The following is a 16,899-nucleotide window of genomic DNA, read 5'->3' as shown; positions in this document are numbered from 1 at the left end:
TGGCGAATTAGTTGACAAAAGAATCGTGCAGCCACAGTTCACATCACATAGGCCCACAACCCTATAGGCCTACAGGATGAAGATACAGTACACAGATAGCCAGGCAGCCTTCAGCCTGGGTAAGCCTACATCTTCACCATCCTAATATTTTAGGGGGCATCTGATGTTCTTTCCTCATTTCACTTCCGTGGAGGCCATGGGCCTATTTCAGATTCATGGTCCAACATCTTTTTCCATTGATTGCTTACTGATGTCTGTGGGGATGTCTTATAATGTGTCCACTCTGGCTTTTGATGTTTGTTCCTGTCTATGTCATGCAAACAGCTCAGAGCATGAGCTTCCCTCTTATGTCAGGTAGAATGAATATTCATTCATGTCCGGTACCTTAAATGCCTCACCAAGACCTTGGTGATCTGACCACCCCTGCCTCTGAAATTACACTACAATTTCCATTGAATTGTTCCAATTCAATGTGTGTTTCATTTGTAACAAATGGATTGCCTGTGCCACAGCTATGCTACACTTTTATAAGGGGTGAGAAATCAATATTAATGCACACCAATACCTCAAATATGTACCTGCTTGCCTAACTTGCACACCACCTAACCTAACTTGTTCCGCTAGTTCCAACCCTCATACAATTTAATTCATCCCTGCGTTGATACGCCCCAACAGACGCAACAGAGCCATACGTGTAATGTCAGATGTTGCTTGATATGGTTCTATACCTGTAATTTAATTTAACAATAAAGGAATCTTGAATTGTTTGCTGCTGCCCATTTAAAGTGTGTGCCCTCTTATGAAAGTAATGCATACCGACAAACCATATGGACATCTGCAACATTATGCTTATTTGAGAAATTATCTGTGATTTCATTTCAAAAATGAAGGAGTAGGCTTTTCATAAAAGGCTGTTATGAATGTCATGAAAATAAGCAATTCAGAAATTTTGGGAAGTTTTTACTGTTTTTCCCAATTCCCCACAGTCAGAAACTAATATGCAGACCTCTTTTTATGTATTTGGTGTACTTCAAATAGAATATGTAGCATACATGTTCTTTTCCTAATGAAGTTAAAATTGTTGTAAAAACTATTTTTCTTAATATTAAGACCCAAAGTGAGTCACAGTGTTTAACAAAATGCAAGGTCATTGTGCAATCTACTGCTCCCTCAAATCATTTAGCCTCTCCCCACTTTCTACAGATCAAAGGGAACAAAGAGTTTTTCGTGGGCTGAGGTAATATACGGTGAATAAAGACAGGGAGGACACAGTATGAATAAAGCATTACATTGGTGTGGTATTATACCACACCAATGTAAAAATATGTATATATATACCACTGGTATCCTTAAAATGGACCTTAAAATGTTTGATTAAACAGAAATGTAAACAGAAATTGTCTCTTTAGTCTATATGTGCTTCAGATATCAAGAAAGTGCGCGCAGATTCAAATAATTGAATGTTGCACAATCATTGGATGAATCATACCGGGCAGAGACGATCTTGACCAATGATATTGTTTGACTTCATGGGGGGGCTGTGCTAACGTCAAACTTGTCTCGACGCAGAGACAGTGTGGATAATAATAACGTATTGCAGGAGTTAGGACTTTCCCACGGTGATTCACATTCAGCTTTCACTTAAGGTAAAGTAATACTTTTATTTTTATTTACATTAAGATAACTCTTACATATGTTTCACAATTTTAAAATATCAGCAGGGATAACGTTAGCATTTGCCGTTTATGTGCCTACATAAGACTGTCCTTATGTAACTTTAGCCTTGAATGTGAACCATGCATCAATCATAATGTTAGCTAGCTAGCTAAATATATAACAGTTAACTAGCTACATTATATTTGTCAGTTGACTAACGCTAACGTTAATTTAGTAACGTCAACTTTCCATGTTTAACTTAAGTTCCTATTTCCTCGTGCAAACACGGACCTTACAAAGACAGGTGGCAGTTAACTTAGTAGCGTTAACTTGCTAAGTAATGTAAGGTTAATAGTAGACAGTTTAGCAGGTCAGCTTGCTTAGCTGGGTACTAATACTAGTAATTGAGGAAACGTTATAACGCTCCGTTGCTCCTAACACTAGTTAACATCACTGTTTATAACCGGAAAACCGCCGTTTAACGTTACCAGGTTATGCCTCAATTTTCAATAAGCTATCTTAGCTGACTAACTTTACGTTGGTTCTACTTTATGAACAGTGAACCACACGTTGTAATTAACAATTTACCCCTGCTTCATTTAAGATTTACAAGTGTAGCCTAACAAGTTCAAACATGACATTAAACGGAGAGTCTGCTTTGTGGACCACAACATCTTAATTTGAATGTGATCGTTATTTTCACTCATGATTCAGTGTGTCCAAATTAACATTATAATTCCATCTTTCCATTCTCGCTTTGCACTTAGTCTGTAATGAAATATGTATTTTAAGTTTCATTTTTGCTGTAAATCTAAATAAATAAATACCTGGTGTTCAATGCTGGGAATCCTCCACAAATAAATCTGAAAAAATGTATAGTACTGTTACAGTCATTTTCAAATCTCACCCTAATTCTTGAATCCCTGTTTAGGCAAGATGGAAGAAAGGAGGATACCAAGATAAGAAGATCAAGGAGATACAGAAAGCTAAAGTAAATAGATGTTCACCATACAGTATCACACGTTATCATCTGTACCATACCACATCTTTCTCACCCATGTTATGGCTCTCATTCTGTGTTCAGTTTGACAAGGGTCAACAGACCAGACAGCTCTCCCACAGCCAGCCTGAGAACCTGCTTTACGGTCTGAATAGACTGGGTGAAGACTCGTGCATCAGATGGCTGAGAAAAGGATAGCCCAGAGCAAGAGGGAGCCCAGCAGAGGCTAAGAAGGAGTTCACAAACCCACATACAGCTGAAGGAGGTACCGAATGACATGTGGGGTCCATTTCAGAAAGCAGGTTTAGTGAAAACTCTTGAGTTTGCTAACCCTGAGATGAAGGTAATTCTGGGTTTTCCGTTTCAGAGAGGTAACTTAACCTCGGACTCTGTGAACCTAGCCTGGTCGGGAGCAGGTTTTCTCCTTTCAGTCGCCTCCCTCTGACACAGTGCTCTTTTATTTCGTCATTCATTTATCAGTCTTAATCAAGCGCATTTTAGCACAGTTTGTTACCTGCATGAATAAAAAAACAGGGTTGGTTTATTAACCATGTTAGGCAGACTATGAAACGTTTTTTTCACGAACATGGCATTTCCTTCTATCTACAATCCCATTGATGAAGAAGCTATACTAATTCGCAGGGAGTTAAACATACGTCTGGAGATGATATTGAAACCCCGACATTTTAATTTTTAGATAACTTCCTATTTGAGCGCTATCATTTTTCTTCCCAGTCTATCAGTTATGTAGCCTACCTAACCTTAGCCATCCTCGTATCACTAATGTCTCCCATCGTTGACATGCCCTACATCCCAACACATTTTTTTGTATTACAGTACATTTTTTTTGCAAACGGCAGTTTTCTTTACAACATTGGTGATGCGCAGCATATTAGTCAGAAGAGAGTGACTCACTCTGAAACATTTTTTTTATATTTTTGTAGTGTTCCCTGGACACAAACCAGTAAGAGCCATTAAAAAGATGTTCCACAGTTTTGCAGGTGAATGATGTAAACCCTTTGAAATAAAAGATTATGAATTATAATTCTGTTAATGATGGTGCTGCAGCCTCAGAATGGGATTAGTAGGCCTAGGATTTTTATAGATTATAGGTTCAATACCATTTCACCAGTAATAGTATACTTATGATTAAATATGATACACTATATTGGAACTAACGCATTGACTCCAGCAGCAATTTTCTCCCATGCAAATTCTCTCTTTTACAGCAGCCGCTCTGTTGATTTTTTAACTAAATACATGTTCAAACTCGTTGTATGTGTGCATGAGTATTTTCGCCCACCAGTTTGTTTGTGGTTGTTACCATGGTGAATCGTAGTATCATGGCTCCATTCATGCTGCCTGAAACCAAAAACTCAGAGTTTCCCATCTCAGGGTAAATCAACTCAGATATCAGGGTAAGACTCAGAGTTTGTTAAACCTCTTTCCTGAAACGGGCCCCTGCATTGTTAACGGCTGCTTTACCTGGTCTGTGCTTGTAAACAGAAACAAAAAAACAACCAAGAGGTTACACCCCTTTTTTGTTGGTACAGCCTTACTTGAGTCTAAACACAGTGACTTGGGACTTGTTCAAGACGGTGAAGGTTAAGACTTGTGACTTACACATGTGACTTAAGACAGTTACACACCGGGGGCGTGACGAATAAGCGACGCCAATATGCAAAATAATCGGCTGTGAATATTTCACATCAAAACTATTCACACAGACCGCGGTGCAAATTTGCCACAGTTTTCAATAAAATCTTTGGATATTTGCGCCAGCTTATCTACCATATCAGTCGGACAGATGCTGAAGAGAGAAAGAAAGTGACTAAAGATGTGATGTGAGCAGACGAGAAAGAGAGAACAGTCGGAGCAGAGGAGATTTAACGATTAGTGGTGAAAATATGAAGTGATTGTACAGCAGCTAGATTCTGCAGTTTGAGAACAAATAAATGTAGCAGCTCCTCACAATCACCAAAAGGTGTCCTGTCTGGTTTCCAGACTGCTGAGTGGAGGGACGGAGGTTAGCTTTGGGTACATCCCAGGAAAAGCTGTAACACTAAGCTACTGTAAGCTATTTATTGAGTTTCCTCCAACTCTAATTTAGTATACAGTTAATACTCAATTGAATTCCCTCTGCAAAACAGTGTAGTATATGTCTCAGGCTTATTGTGAAAGTTAAAAATGGAAAGAATGTGCTGCCTTTGTAAAGGTTGAAAGGAGTAATAAAGTTAGCTGACAGTCTGTAGTTCAGACAGCAGCCTCTGTGTTGTTGTTTGGTGATCCTCATAAGTGAACACTACTTGTGACAAAAACAACAGTTTGAAAAAATATATTAACATGCAAAATAATCGCATGGAAAAAACGTCCCTGGTGTGCAACAGCCTTTAATCTCACCTCTGATATTTTTGATTAAGAGCTACTCTCCCGCAAAGCCAAAAAACAGAAATGTAAGACTCAAACTATGATGTCATCAGGTTACTAAGCTGCTTCATAGACAATGAATGTGAAACTAATTTTGAGGTTTATTCTATGTTAGCGTTTCATTTCTGAAACAGAAAATCTACCCGTTACCTCCGAACATCCCCCTGGATGTTCTCAGTGTCATCTTTAAAATCTTTCTCAATTCATTGTTTTTGAAAAAGCTCCTGACATTATATCAGATGACATCACAAATTTGAGTTTTGGGATTTTGGAGAGTTTTTTATGTTTACTGAAACTTTGAACACACATGTATGAATTCCCAAATTGCCCATAGTTCCCCTTTTGCTATAATGTAATGTACCAGACAGTTTTTGGTCCCATAAGTTTATTCATATGTGAACTTTAAGGATAGCACTGTTTAAATAGTGCATTTATCTGTAAAACAAGCAGTAAATGGTCATTTTAGGATACTTCCTGGTTATGATACATCTTAAAATCTCATACATCTCAAATAGAGATCTGTAGTGAATGGATTGGACAATGCTGTAAAATGTCAGCAGAAAAATGTATATATTTATTGCGTGTAAAAGTAGTTGATGCAAATGCACTTTTACATAGACCTTTTGGTTTTTGTACATTCAAAACCCCATTTTCTAATGAGGAAATTGTGAACATATATTGGATAGTAATAGTAATTACTGTCAAATAATGTTTATGAAGTAAATCCCATGCACTTATAAGAAAAGTCTGTAGATATATTTGTGTTGCTTGTTATTACTGTCAAAGTTTATATTAAAAAAACATGTATGTGCATATAATGGAGAGTTGCTTGTTATTACTGTCAAAAAATGTCTATATAAAGTAAACCCCCTACTTCAATGAGGAAAAGTCGATATAAGTGTAGCTATACCAGGTACTTGCTTTTAAATTACTATAAAACAATGTAATATAAAGTAACCTTATATATTAATAGTAAAAGTATGTATATATATATGTATATATATATATATATATATATATATATATATATATATATATGTATATATATATGTATATGTATATATATATATGTATATGTGTATATATGTGTGTATATATATATATATGTGTATGTATATATATATATATATATATATATATATATATATATATATATACATACATATATATATATATATATATATTGGATAGTTGCTTGTAATTACTATAAAGAACAGTTTATATAAAGTAAAACCCCATACAATAATGAGGTACAGTCTGTAGATATATTGGATAGTTGCTTGTTATTACTGTCAAATAATGTTTATATAAAGTGAACACCCATACAATAATGGTAAAACTATGTGTATATATTGGATATTTGCTTTTTATAACTAAAAAAAGAATGTTCATATAACGTAAACAACATACATTAATGGTAAAAGTATGTAAATATATTGGAGAGTTGCCTTCAATAACTATAAATGAATGTTTATTTAAAGTAAACAACATAAATCAATGGTAAAATTATGAAGATATATTGGAAAGTTGCTTGTAAATACTCTCAAATGTTGTTTATATAAAGTACTGACTATTATTACAATGTTTCTGGAAGGTATTATCCCATTATCTTTTTTTTTGTACAGTAAAAAAAACAGTATTAAACAGGAATTTACCGTAAATAGATTGGATAATCATAAAATAAATGCCTAAAGGAGGGTATTTGAAAGTCATTTTACATCATTTTTGTGTGTTTTATATCCAGAAATCTGTACTTTAACAGGGAGTTATTGTGGATGGATTGGATAAGCTTGTGAATTTACCAAAGAAAACCGTATGAAAACCGCAGTTTTCATTTAAATTATGTAATTTTAAGGTATTTTTGCAATATTTTTTAGTTTTGATAAAGATTTATACATTTGTTTAACATTCTAGAAATGTTTTATAACAAGAATTTGTTTTAATTCCACAATAGTTAGACTGTAAAAATACAGAAAATATTTACAGGAAATTTCTGTATTTAAAAAAAGAATTTTACTGTAAAATAATGTAAGGTTTTTTACTGTAATTTGACGGTAAGTGTTTGGCAACTTTGCTGCCAGTCTTTACCGTTTTTTTACATGTTTTTTTTTACAGTGTGTGGACATGTGTGTGGCAAGCTGTGGATGAAACTACTTTTTGTATCGGTGTCATGTAATTCCATATTTGCATGACACTGATGAAGTTCTGAGACTGAAAACGTTGTATTATTACTTGCGTAATGGTCAGTGTGCGGGACTTTCTCTAAGCTTTTGATCTGCTACTTTTGATCATATCCTACGCACCTGCCTGACAAAAGACGTGTGCAAAAAAGCTTTCTTACATGGCACTGAAATAAAATATTCATTCTTGTAAAGCACAAATATACAGGCTCCCTTTCAACACCAACACCCCCAATGGAAGTTAACTGCTGCTGCTGCCTCATTTTATGCCTGCACATAATGAAGACAGTTCAAATGTGACCAGCAAATTAGCCGTGCTCTGCTGAAAGCGGCAGACAATTAAACGCGCAACAAAGTTTTTCCGGAGCAAACAATAGAAGCTGGGGAAAACATTACCTTGGGCCTTTTTTTCTTCTTTTTTTATGAAAGCCATAAAACCGGCATTAATCTCAGGTTTCACAACAACAAAGTCGTTATTTCTTGAAAAGGAAATGGATATGAGGACACGAGGAGCACCTGATTTGAGTGGAAGCTGTTTTTAAATGAGCAGCAATTTGAGGCCATTTGTTAAGTGCTGATGGAACAGAAACCAGTAAAAGAAAACATGCCGATGCTGCCACCCAAGTTTTTCCTAATGATATCATCTACTTTCATATTTTGCAGGAGGTCCTTCAATGTGGCCGCTCGTTTGAAGTCGAGAAAATACTCTCTGATGAAAGATATCAAACACTTAAGGTCAGTAGACAGAAAAAAAACTCCAACGTTTGGTTGATTTCTCCCCGTTTTCGGTGCTTTGAAAGTGCCGTGAAAATGATTTGCATTTGCTCGCATCTCTTGAGGACGTAGGGCTCTTGAAAACTTTGAATGCTAACCCTCCCCTGAGAGGGGCCTGTCATTTCAGAGCATGTCTTCTTGATTACGTCCTTACCTCGTTTCCTGCCAGCTGTTCACGAGTGTGTTTGGGGTTGGACCTAAGACGGCTGAGAAGTGGTACCGCAGAGGGCTGCGCTCCTTCACTGAGATTCTGGCAGACCGCAGCATTCATCTAAACCGGATGCAACAAAATGGTACATCAACATCTCAGCATCTCAGCATGCCACTCCACAAATTATAGACAGAAAATTACAACTCGAGTTTGGTTCCAAGAAAGACTCAAAGAACCCTGCGCTGCATATCATTTGGACTTCTTTGTCCTTTTTTTAGGTCCCATAGGAGGCTCCTGATGTGAGCCGCTAGCTGTAATGTGTTTTCTCTAAAGTGAGATGAGATGTGACCAGCAGGGAGTTTACGGTGACAACACAATGGAAAAGGCAGCAGGGGTGTTTTTAATAAAAATCAATGAACAGTGACTGTGAAGTGGAACGCTTGCTGTGGAATTCCCATGAGCTCTCATCAATCAGCTGGGCAGAGGGGGCCATCTCAGCAAAGACCGTGAGAGGTCGCTGACTTACAGTTGGAGAGTTAGGATTCGTTTCCAACGTTAGAGGTATTTGTAAAGGGATATGTTGGTTCCTGTTTCTGTGGGGAATCATCATATATTGCATTTGTGATATTGTTTTTCAGTTTATTCACAGTCAGTGATTTGGGATGTAGGTGTTTGGACGGTTTCCACAGCAGCAGTAAATGAATGTGGTTGAGGAAAGTTGAGTTTCAACACTTGCTAAAAATCTTTTGCAGTTTGTGGTCATGTAAAATAATTGGGTGGTGTCAAAATGAAGAGTTAAGAGATGTGGGTGGTAAGCAGAAAGGTCATCATGTAGAGTCACTTTATTGTTATAATTTCTAGAGTTGGAAGAGCAAAGATGTGAAAAACCCCCAACTTCCCTTTCCCGAGCCACATTAACCAGCTCCGACTGGGGGATCCCGAGGCGTTCCCAGGCCAGGTTGGAGATATAATCCCTCCACCTAGTCCTGGGTCTTCCCCGAGGCCTCCTCCCAGCTGGACGTGCCTGGAACACCTCCCCAGGGAGGCGCCCAGGGGGCATCCTTACCAGATGCCCGAACCACATCAGCTGGCTCATTTCAACGCAAAGGAGCAGCAGCTCTACTCCAAGCCCCTAATAATATATGTATATATATATATGATTATGATATATAATTTATAATTTACGTATTTCAACATTGAGACCACAGTTGTGGGACATGAACAAAAGTGGTGTTTGGACCCATTAAATGCTTCATGAACTTTATTAAATCACATTATTTAGTTCTTTTTTTATGTCAGCATGTGTATAACACTGTTTATATTTATCAAGTTTCATATATGTATGATATATTTTAACATAAATCCCAAATTTCACTGCTAGGACTCAAGACTAAGTGGTTTTACACATGGAAAAATGAAGCCAATGGACCCAGAGCATTACAAAGTGACGACAGTAATTGACGAGGTGGGAGTGAGAATGTGTAGCAGTTTATCATCATCATCCTCATCCTCATCATCATCAGTGTTTTCATCAGTGCTTATCACTGTTACCATCTTAGTTTAGCAGGTTAGCATGCTAACATTGGCTAATTAGCGCACAGTTGATAGTTGGTCATTTATTTATTTATTTATTCAGGATCCCCATTGTTACCGTAGTAACAACTATTCTTCCTGGGGTCCACACAAAAGATAAAGCATAACAATCAATGTTACATTAATACTTCCATATTATCAATACAATATATAAATACTAGTATAAGTATATATATATATATATATATATATATATATATATATATATAGTAATACTTGTATGATGCACAGTTCACGTTTACAAAGACTGTCTGCACCGAACTGCAACCATTCAAAAGACATTTCACTCTGAACCCCAAATGTCAACGTCACGGGTCAGTAGGCTTAATTCTCTGGAAACCATGAATGTCTGTACAAACTTTTATGGCAATCCATCAAATGGCTGTTTCAGATATTTCAGTCTGGACCAAAGCGGTGGATTGGCCATCTGACATTGCCATCCTTTGAGCTATGCAACTAAAAACAAACAAATACTGATCGGTTGAAAAAAACAGAATGGTAATGCATTGAAGTGCAGTACAAGAAGATACAGTTTAAAGCTTCGCTGCTGTCATTATTCTCTGAGGTGATGCAGTGCTCAAATCTACAAAAAAATAAAATAAAATGGCTGAGTGAACAGGAATACAAGCAATATAAGAGCAGCCAGACATGTAGATAACATCTGCCTCGATTGTTGCCAGTGATAGAAATCCCACAGAGCATTTAATGTTTGTGGTTAAATGTCTCAAAGGGAAGTAGCGATGTGCAGCTTTTCATTTGTCTGCTTCTGCTTCTGCTCAGGATGGTGCTGGATGCATATACTGTAGCACTGCATGATGGTAATTCAAAACATTATATTACACCGCTTGCAGGTTCCCATTCAGTTTGAAACTCCATCCGATGATGTATTATGCTGACAGGCATCTTCATCAAACTTGTCATAATCCATCATTCGGAACACTGCAGGCTCCGCTTCGTGCAGAGAAATAATGGCAATTTTTGACATGGAAAATGTGTTTGAACCCTGATCTTTCCACTGTATTCTGCAAATCTTAAAAGAGCAGATACATGAATTATTCCGTTTATTTAATGGCACTACAGACAGAAATGTCCTTAAATATATGGTAATGAATTGGCGGTGTAGCTCCATCTGTTCTAAGGGAAGGAAATTGGTTTTCATGTAGCGCAACAGGAAAGGGAAAATACAAAGTGAGATGCATGAAATCAACAAGATACCCATCAATCCACCAATCATACTGTAATGTAGCTCAGAACCTACACTGACTGTAATCCTTGTCTGCAGCTGGCGTCAGGGATGGAGCCAGAAGATGTACACCTTCAGAGTTCAGCCGACATAAATCAGCATTATTTGGGAAAAAACATGATAGTTGCCAAGGAAAAGACTGTAGAGCTTTAATCCTATTTTAAAACTAATTGTTCTGAAACCAGAACACAACACATGTTGAGGATGACTCTTTTCCCTTCTGCCACCTAAAAACAGGCACAAATTGTCTGATTTTACGTTTTTTAAGTCACATAACATAGATAGATTAGGGGTTTGGTTTATACAGAATTACTAATCCTGAAAGCTACTTTCAGTTCACAGAATGAGTGGCGATATTTCCCCAGTAACAGAACTTTTGATCCATTGGCGATTTTAGACCCTTTTTTGGGGTGCTCAAAATTTAAAAAACCCCCCCACCCCCGCCCCCCCCCCGCCTCCTCCCCCAGGCGTGCACCGCTAGTCACCTTCTATCAGAGAGCAGCACATATCACATTTTAACCTTACTTTTAATTCTCCCCGACTCCACTTCTCCAAAGCAAATAGCTATGATTGATGGCTGGCTCCCAGACTAATAACCACGTGATCTTTTTTTTCCCTCCAGGTTTTCTGCATTATGGAGACATCACCAGGGCTGTCAGTAAAGCAGAGGCCCGATCCCTGAGGACCATTATTGACGAAGCTGTCCGTGCGATCACACCGGCCGCCATACTAGCACTGACAGGTGGCTTCCGCAGGTACATGTCACGTCCCTGCCTCTCAGTGTCGATACGGTAGTTGAAATAGAACAGCACTTATGCTTATGCGAAGGGGGAATGCAAATATATTAGAAGCGTCTCGAGAGGTCTGCTTGAATCCTCATCTTTATAGTCTATATCAACGCCGTTCCACTTCCCGGGATTGTTCAGGTGCCGCCGGAAATTCTTGATGCAGAAAAGGCACAAATTGTTGCAGAAAAATTCACCAGAATGCAGAAAATGATGTGTTTGACATTCAAAAATTCTATTTAGCTCAAAAGCGGAGATCTCAACCCCTCCAAGGTTGAACCCAAAGTTACGCCCTTGCCTACGCATGTTCCACCGAAACAAGTTCCCTCCCGAGGGTATTTTGCAGAGGCACCGTCATTGTGTTCGGGGCTTAGATTGTGATTAGTTTGCCAATGTGCCAAAACAAAAAACAGAGCACGTTTTTCTCCTACCCTAGAATGGTTTGTGTACTAGCCAGACCCTCCTCCGCAGCGCTGTGGAGGAAGGTCTGGCAATGCGAGACCATCATCTCAATAACTTTGGGTTTTGATTGTCACACAGTCGCAGAGTGTGTGTGGTTCGTAGCATCGGTGCTGCTGGTGCTTGAATGCATCCTACAGTTGATATGAATTAGTAGATCAAATGTGTTGATGCACGCGGCCCAACCATCTCTTTATTCTTGGTCATAAAAAAACTGACATTGCACAGTGTCACAGGTCATACCCAACATAGTATTGCATTTGCATTAAGATATTGAAATGCATTACATTGTCAATCTCAGAGTGCATGGTGAGTGCTCTTGTACAGTCACCTACTGAGTGCAACCATTTGCTCACAGCCGGCGCCTCTCTCTGTCCCCACCTTTCTGTGCAGCTCTTTTTTTATGCGCGGCGCTTTGTGCCTGAGCAAGCGTGCAGCACTCTGCTCTGTGGTGTTGTAAAAATCCAGCCATAACCAGTGGCGTGTGCGGTAAATAATTCAAAAGCAGTCTGGCAATAAGGACAGGCGCTTGCATCTCAACAGGGGTGACAGAGCTGCCACAGCTTAGCTGATGGTCTTTAATAGTGCCCGGGCTACAAACAAAACATGTTGCCCGAGAGAGTTTGTTTTTCCTCTCTCGACAAACCTTATAAAGTTTCCCTTTTCTCTATTTGCTGCAGTTTAACATTCCAGTTTGTCAAAGTTTCGTACAAAATTACCATAAACTGACTTTTAAAGTGAGACAAAGTAACTTCTGCTAAACGACCAACGACGTCTGTATACAGATATACGTTTTGTGCCGCCAGACGTCAAACTGCGACTTTACAATGTCGCTGACGTATTCCTTTATATTCTGAAAAAGGTGATAAAATTAACATATTTTCACTTGGGCTTTTCCGCCTTTATTTGACAGGACAGCTAGGTGAGAAAGGGGATAGAGAGGGGCAAGACATGCAGGAAATCGTCACAGGTCGGATTCTAACGCTGGACCTCTGCGTCAAGGCACAAACCTCTAAGTATATGTGTGCCTGCTCTACCCACTGGACCCACCCGGCCAAGTATATTTTCACTATTTCAATCGTTATTATTTTCACTTCATGCAGAACTCTGAACCTAACTTGCCTAGGCTATAGCCTACAGCTCATTCAGATATCTTGATGCAAGAGTATGATGGACCCGTTTGAAAATAGTCATGCAATAAACAGCTTCGCCGACTCAGAAGGCATGTTACGACCGCTTCCCAACGTGATAGCTTAATCTGCTTGACGCCTACCTGGATGTGCAGTTTCAGGTTATACCAGAATCTTCACTGTGGCTCAAAAACTGATCTTGCAGGAACTTGTCAAACACAGACTTCTTAACAATTTTTTGTTCTAGGGGTTCCGGGATCAAGTTTTAAAAAAGGGCTTAAATCACTCCTGGGTCATACCAGAAGTCTGTAGCAGTGAATTGAATTGAGAGAAGGTGCATTTTACTGCTCATGAATTCAACTTTTCATTGTATTATATTTCTTTTCACAAAAGGTAAATTGTCTTGGGCCGTGGTGTATATTTAATTATTTGTTTTGTTGGTTATAGGTCCACAACTTTCTTAAGTAAAGATGGTATCAAACTGCACCAGACAAAGAAAAACCCAATATGTCTAATCTTCAAAAGGATAAATGACAGCTGGAATGATATCTGATTATGTAAATAACTGCTCCTCAAGGGGATAATGTGGTAAAAGAGATGAGGAAAGTGATTAGAGCATCATGGATAGTTAACATCAAGAATGAAGGGGAGGAACAGCGCAAGATTAATGGACCAGGAGTCTGCTGCAAAGCGGTAAGGGGCCTTTGAGGGAGCTTTTATAGCCTAAGACCCGGGGAGATGAAGCACACACTGACTTCATCTCATATATGGCGCAGGCTTGGGGGAGTATTACGTGAGACCTAATTGGAATCATGTGGAGCTATAATTGAAGAACGATGACTTGTACATTATCACTCAGTAAGTAGTTCATTTACCTTTTATCTTGCTGAAAAGCAGATTCTCCAGACATGGTTTAAACACAGCGTGAGGCATTATTATAAGGCCTTTTACACCAAAATAGTTCATATGCTCTCTAAGATGCCAGCAGCGCCACTAATAACCCACTAATTCTCTTCGAGGTGACATATTGGAAAATGTTCCCTTCCAAAGTCCTGTCAAAGCTCCATTTTAATTACCTATAATTTCCTGCGTGATGTAGAGTCTCTTATTAGCTTCATCTTTCCAGCCGGTAGCCCCTGTCAAAAATGGCGATGCACATTATACTATATAGCCTACCTCTTTAAATAGATGCACTCGGCTCTGGTGAATCTGTCATCTCTGGATAACATAACCCCCCCCCCCCGCTCCCTCTGCTCCCAAAAAGTTTCACGAAATAAGCGCTGTGCACCAGTAAACTCAAGCTGTCATCCACTTCAGAGAGAAACAGCATGGCAAGGATTTGCTGATGCCACTGACATTAGCCTTATTGAAAGGACAGCTGCGGAAGGCGGGTGTCAAGTCTTAAAGCGGTTTTGTTGGGAGGGAGGATTAAAAATAGATTAGGCTTGAAAATACTGCTTCTACCACCAGTGCGTGTGAAAGGCTCACACAGTGTCAGCGGTGTGTGTATTTATTTCAGTGTGAAGCCAGCAAGACCCCGCTGTGGCTCTTATTCAACACAAGATTGTCTGGAATTCGGCTCTAAGTGACACTGATGAGGGGCCCAATGGTGTCTGCTCTCAAATCCTCAAACAAGGCCTGAGTCCCACTGCATTGTTTCCCTTGAACAACAGCCGAGATAAGTAATCCTTATCAGTATTTAGTTCAGGGTGTCATGATTTTTTAAAACTAACTCTAGTGTCAGCTTGCAGGGGAAAAGAGAAAAAAACAAGCTGTCTGATCATGACGTATAGCCCACGTATCCGCTGTGCACTGGGTGCTTTTTCTTGCTTTTATGTAGTAGTTTCCTGATTATCGCCTTGTTTTTTTTTTCTGTGTTAGCAAGAAACTTAAGATAGCAAGTGAGACACAAGGTGAAAATGATGCATCGGTGCGCACAATCCAGTTTCTTTTCCCCTGACCAGCCACTTTCGGGGCTGCCCCTGAACTCTCCTTCCCGCGGATAAATGCATTCTGTGAAACTTCCAGCAGCAGCGACACTTCCCCACACCTGTATTATTCATACATGTCGCCGTGTTGTCCACACACATTTGTAAATAACTATGTATATTTGATAGGCTTTGTGCTGAAAGGATGAATAATTTAGCATTTTCCCTCACGCAATAAAATAGCCGACTGGCTAAATTCGACTGCTCTGCCCTTTTGTGGCGCTTGATTTAAAGACTGGCGGGCGTTACCGTGCACAGTGTGTTAACAGCTCATCAAAGCCAATATTTTTTGAGCCGAGCCCTGCCAGCCTTATCTCCCGCTGAGCAGGAGTGGATGCCTAATGCTTAATAAAAACAGTGTTCTGAGGGTGTACCATTAGAGGCAGAGATGGAGAAAAACACTCTCCTCGCTGCAGAGAATTGTACCTGACGCGCAGTCGTCTACTACTTTTCTGCTGACTGCGGTCGAACCGGAGGAGGTATCTGTACACATACTAATGTTCCAGTGCAATCAGGAAGGAGTTGAAAAAAGTGTAACGTCTTCTCCCTCAAATAAACCCCAACTCGGGCGCCTGGGTAGCTCACCTGGTAGAGCAGGCGCCCATATGTAGAGGTTTACTCCTCGACGCAGCGGCCGCAGGTTAGGCTCTGCCCTGCATGTCATTTCCCTCTCTCTCTCCCCTTTCATGTCTTCAGATGTCCTATATTAATAAAGGCCTAAAATGCCCCAAAATGAATCTTAAAAAAAATAAATAAAAAATAAACCCCAATTCCCTTGTTTCCCATGCTGCGCTGAAATCAGGTTGTTTTTCAAAGCTCTGATTGGAGGTAAACTCAATTTATGCTGATGATCTCCCCGTCTCTCTCTCTCCCGCTTTGGCTTTTTGCTATTCATGCCACTCATTTATGCAGTGCACTCGAGTGCGTTTTGCCAGCGCAGCAGAGGGCTAGCAGTGAGATTCACTTAACAACTTGAGTGCACTGTACAAACTGGAAGTGTTGTGGAATCCCAGCTTTGCCAATTAAGAGTGTTGGCAGAAAGTTGCTCATTCAGCAGACGGAAATCTGTGATGCAGTCTCAAATAGCTGTGTCCTACCAGTCGACTCATTAAACAAGCGTCGACTTCTGACATGAAGGACTACATAAACACCACCGAGTGTGAACACACAAGCGTAGAAGTGAGCACTCCCACATCTTCAATTATTTTAGAAAGAAAATAAATGACATACAGTCACAGCGCACATGAAATGCCTGTGACTAACGCGGCATCTGCCGAGCGAACCTGTAAGCCAGGTCCTCATTCTGTTAATGCCACATGGGTGCGTGTTGTCTGCCACTAACGCTAACCATTACCGTCATCATGCCTTGTGGAGCTCTAATTGCTGTTTACTAATATGTCCTTGCTCCCTGAATTAGCCACACTGACCTTTTGAAGCTTCGCCACGAGCCATTCACAGCCTCCTTTTAATGTGTCTCTCTCTCTCGCTGCCGTCACTCATTCGTTCGAGGCGG

At 39.5% G+C, this 16,899-nt stretch overlaps 1 protein-coding gene and 1 long non-coding RNA gene across 4 annotated transcripts in view; both read left to right on the top strand.

Moving 5' to 3' along the window:
* The window catches only part of dntt (deoxynucleotidyltransferase, terminal), a 136,954-nt gene that overhangs the window by 50,155 nt on the left and 69,900 nt on the right, over positions 1-16,899 (top strand). For all 3 annotated transcript variants that reach the window (XM_028604290.1, XM_028604289.1, XM_028604288.1), the window contains exons 5-7: positions 7,927-7,998; positions 8,207-8,330; positions 11,647-11,779. In XM_028604290.1, the coding sequence (XP_028460091.1) occupies positions 7,927-7,998; positions 8,207-8,330; positions 11,647-11,779 (329 nt within the window). The remainder of the gene's footprint in view (positions 1-7,926; positions 7,999-8,206; positions 8,331-11,646; positions 11,780-16,899) is intronic.
* Positions 1,563-3,621, top strand: LOC114572600 (uncharacterized). The gene is made up of 3 exons (XR_003694781.1): positions 1,563-1,646; positions 2,588-2,647; positions 2,741-3,621. It is a non-coding gene; the product is annotated as an uncharacterized LOC114572600 (long non-coding RNA).

This window comes from Perca flavescens, chromosome 17, assembly GCF_004354835.1.
Source record: "Perca flavescens isolate YP-PL-M2 chromosome 17, PFLA_1.0, whole genome shotgun sequence".
In the NCBI taxonomy this organism is placed as follows: Eukaryota; Metazoa; Chordata; class Actinopteri; order Perciformes; family Percidae; genus Perca; species Perca flavescens.
Note: the sequence above shows the minus strand (reverse complement) of the source record. Positions and strands in the feature narration are given on the sequence as shown.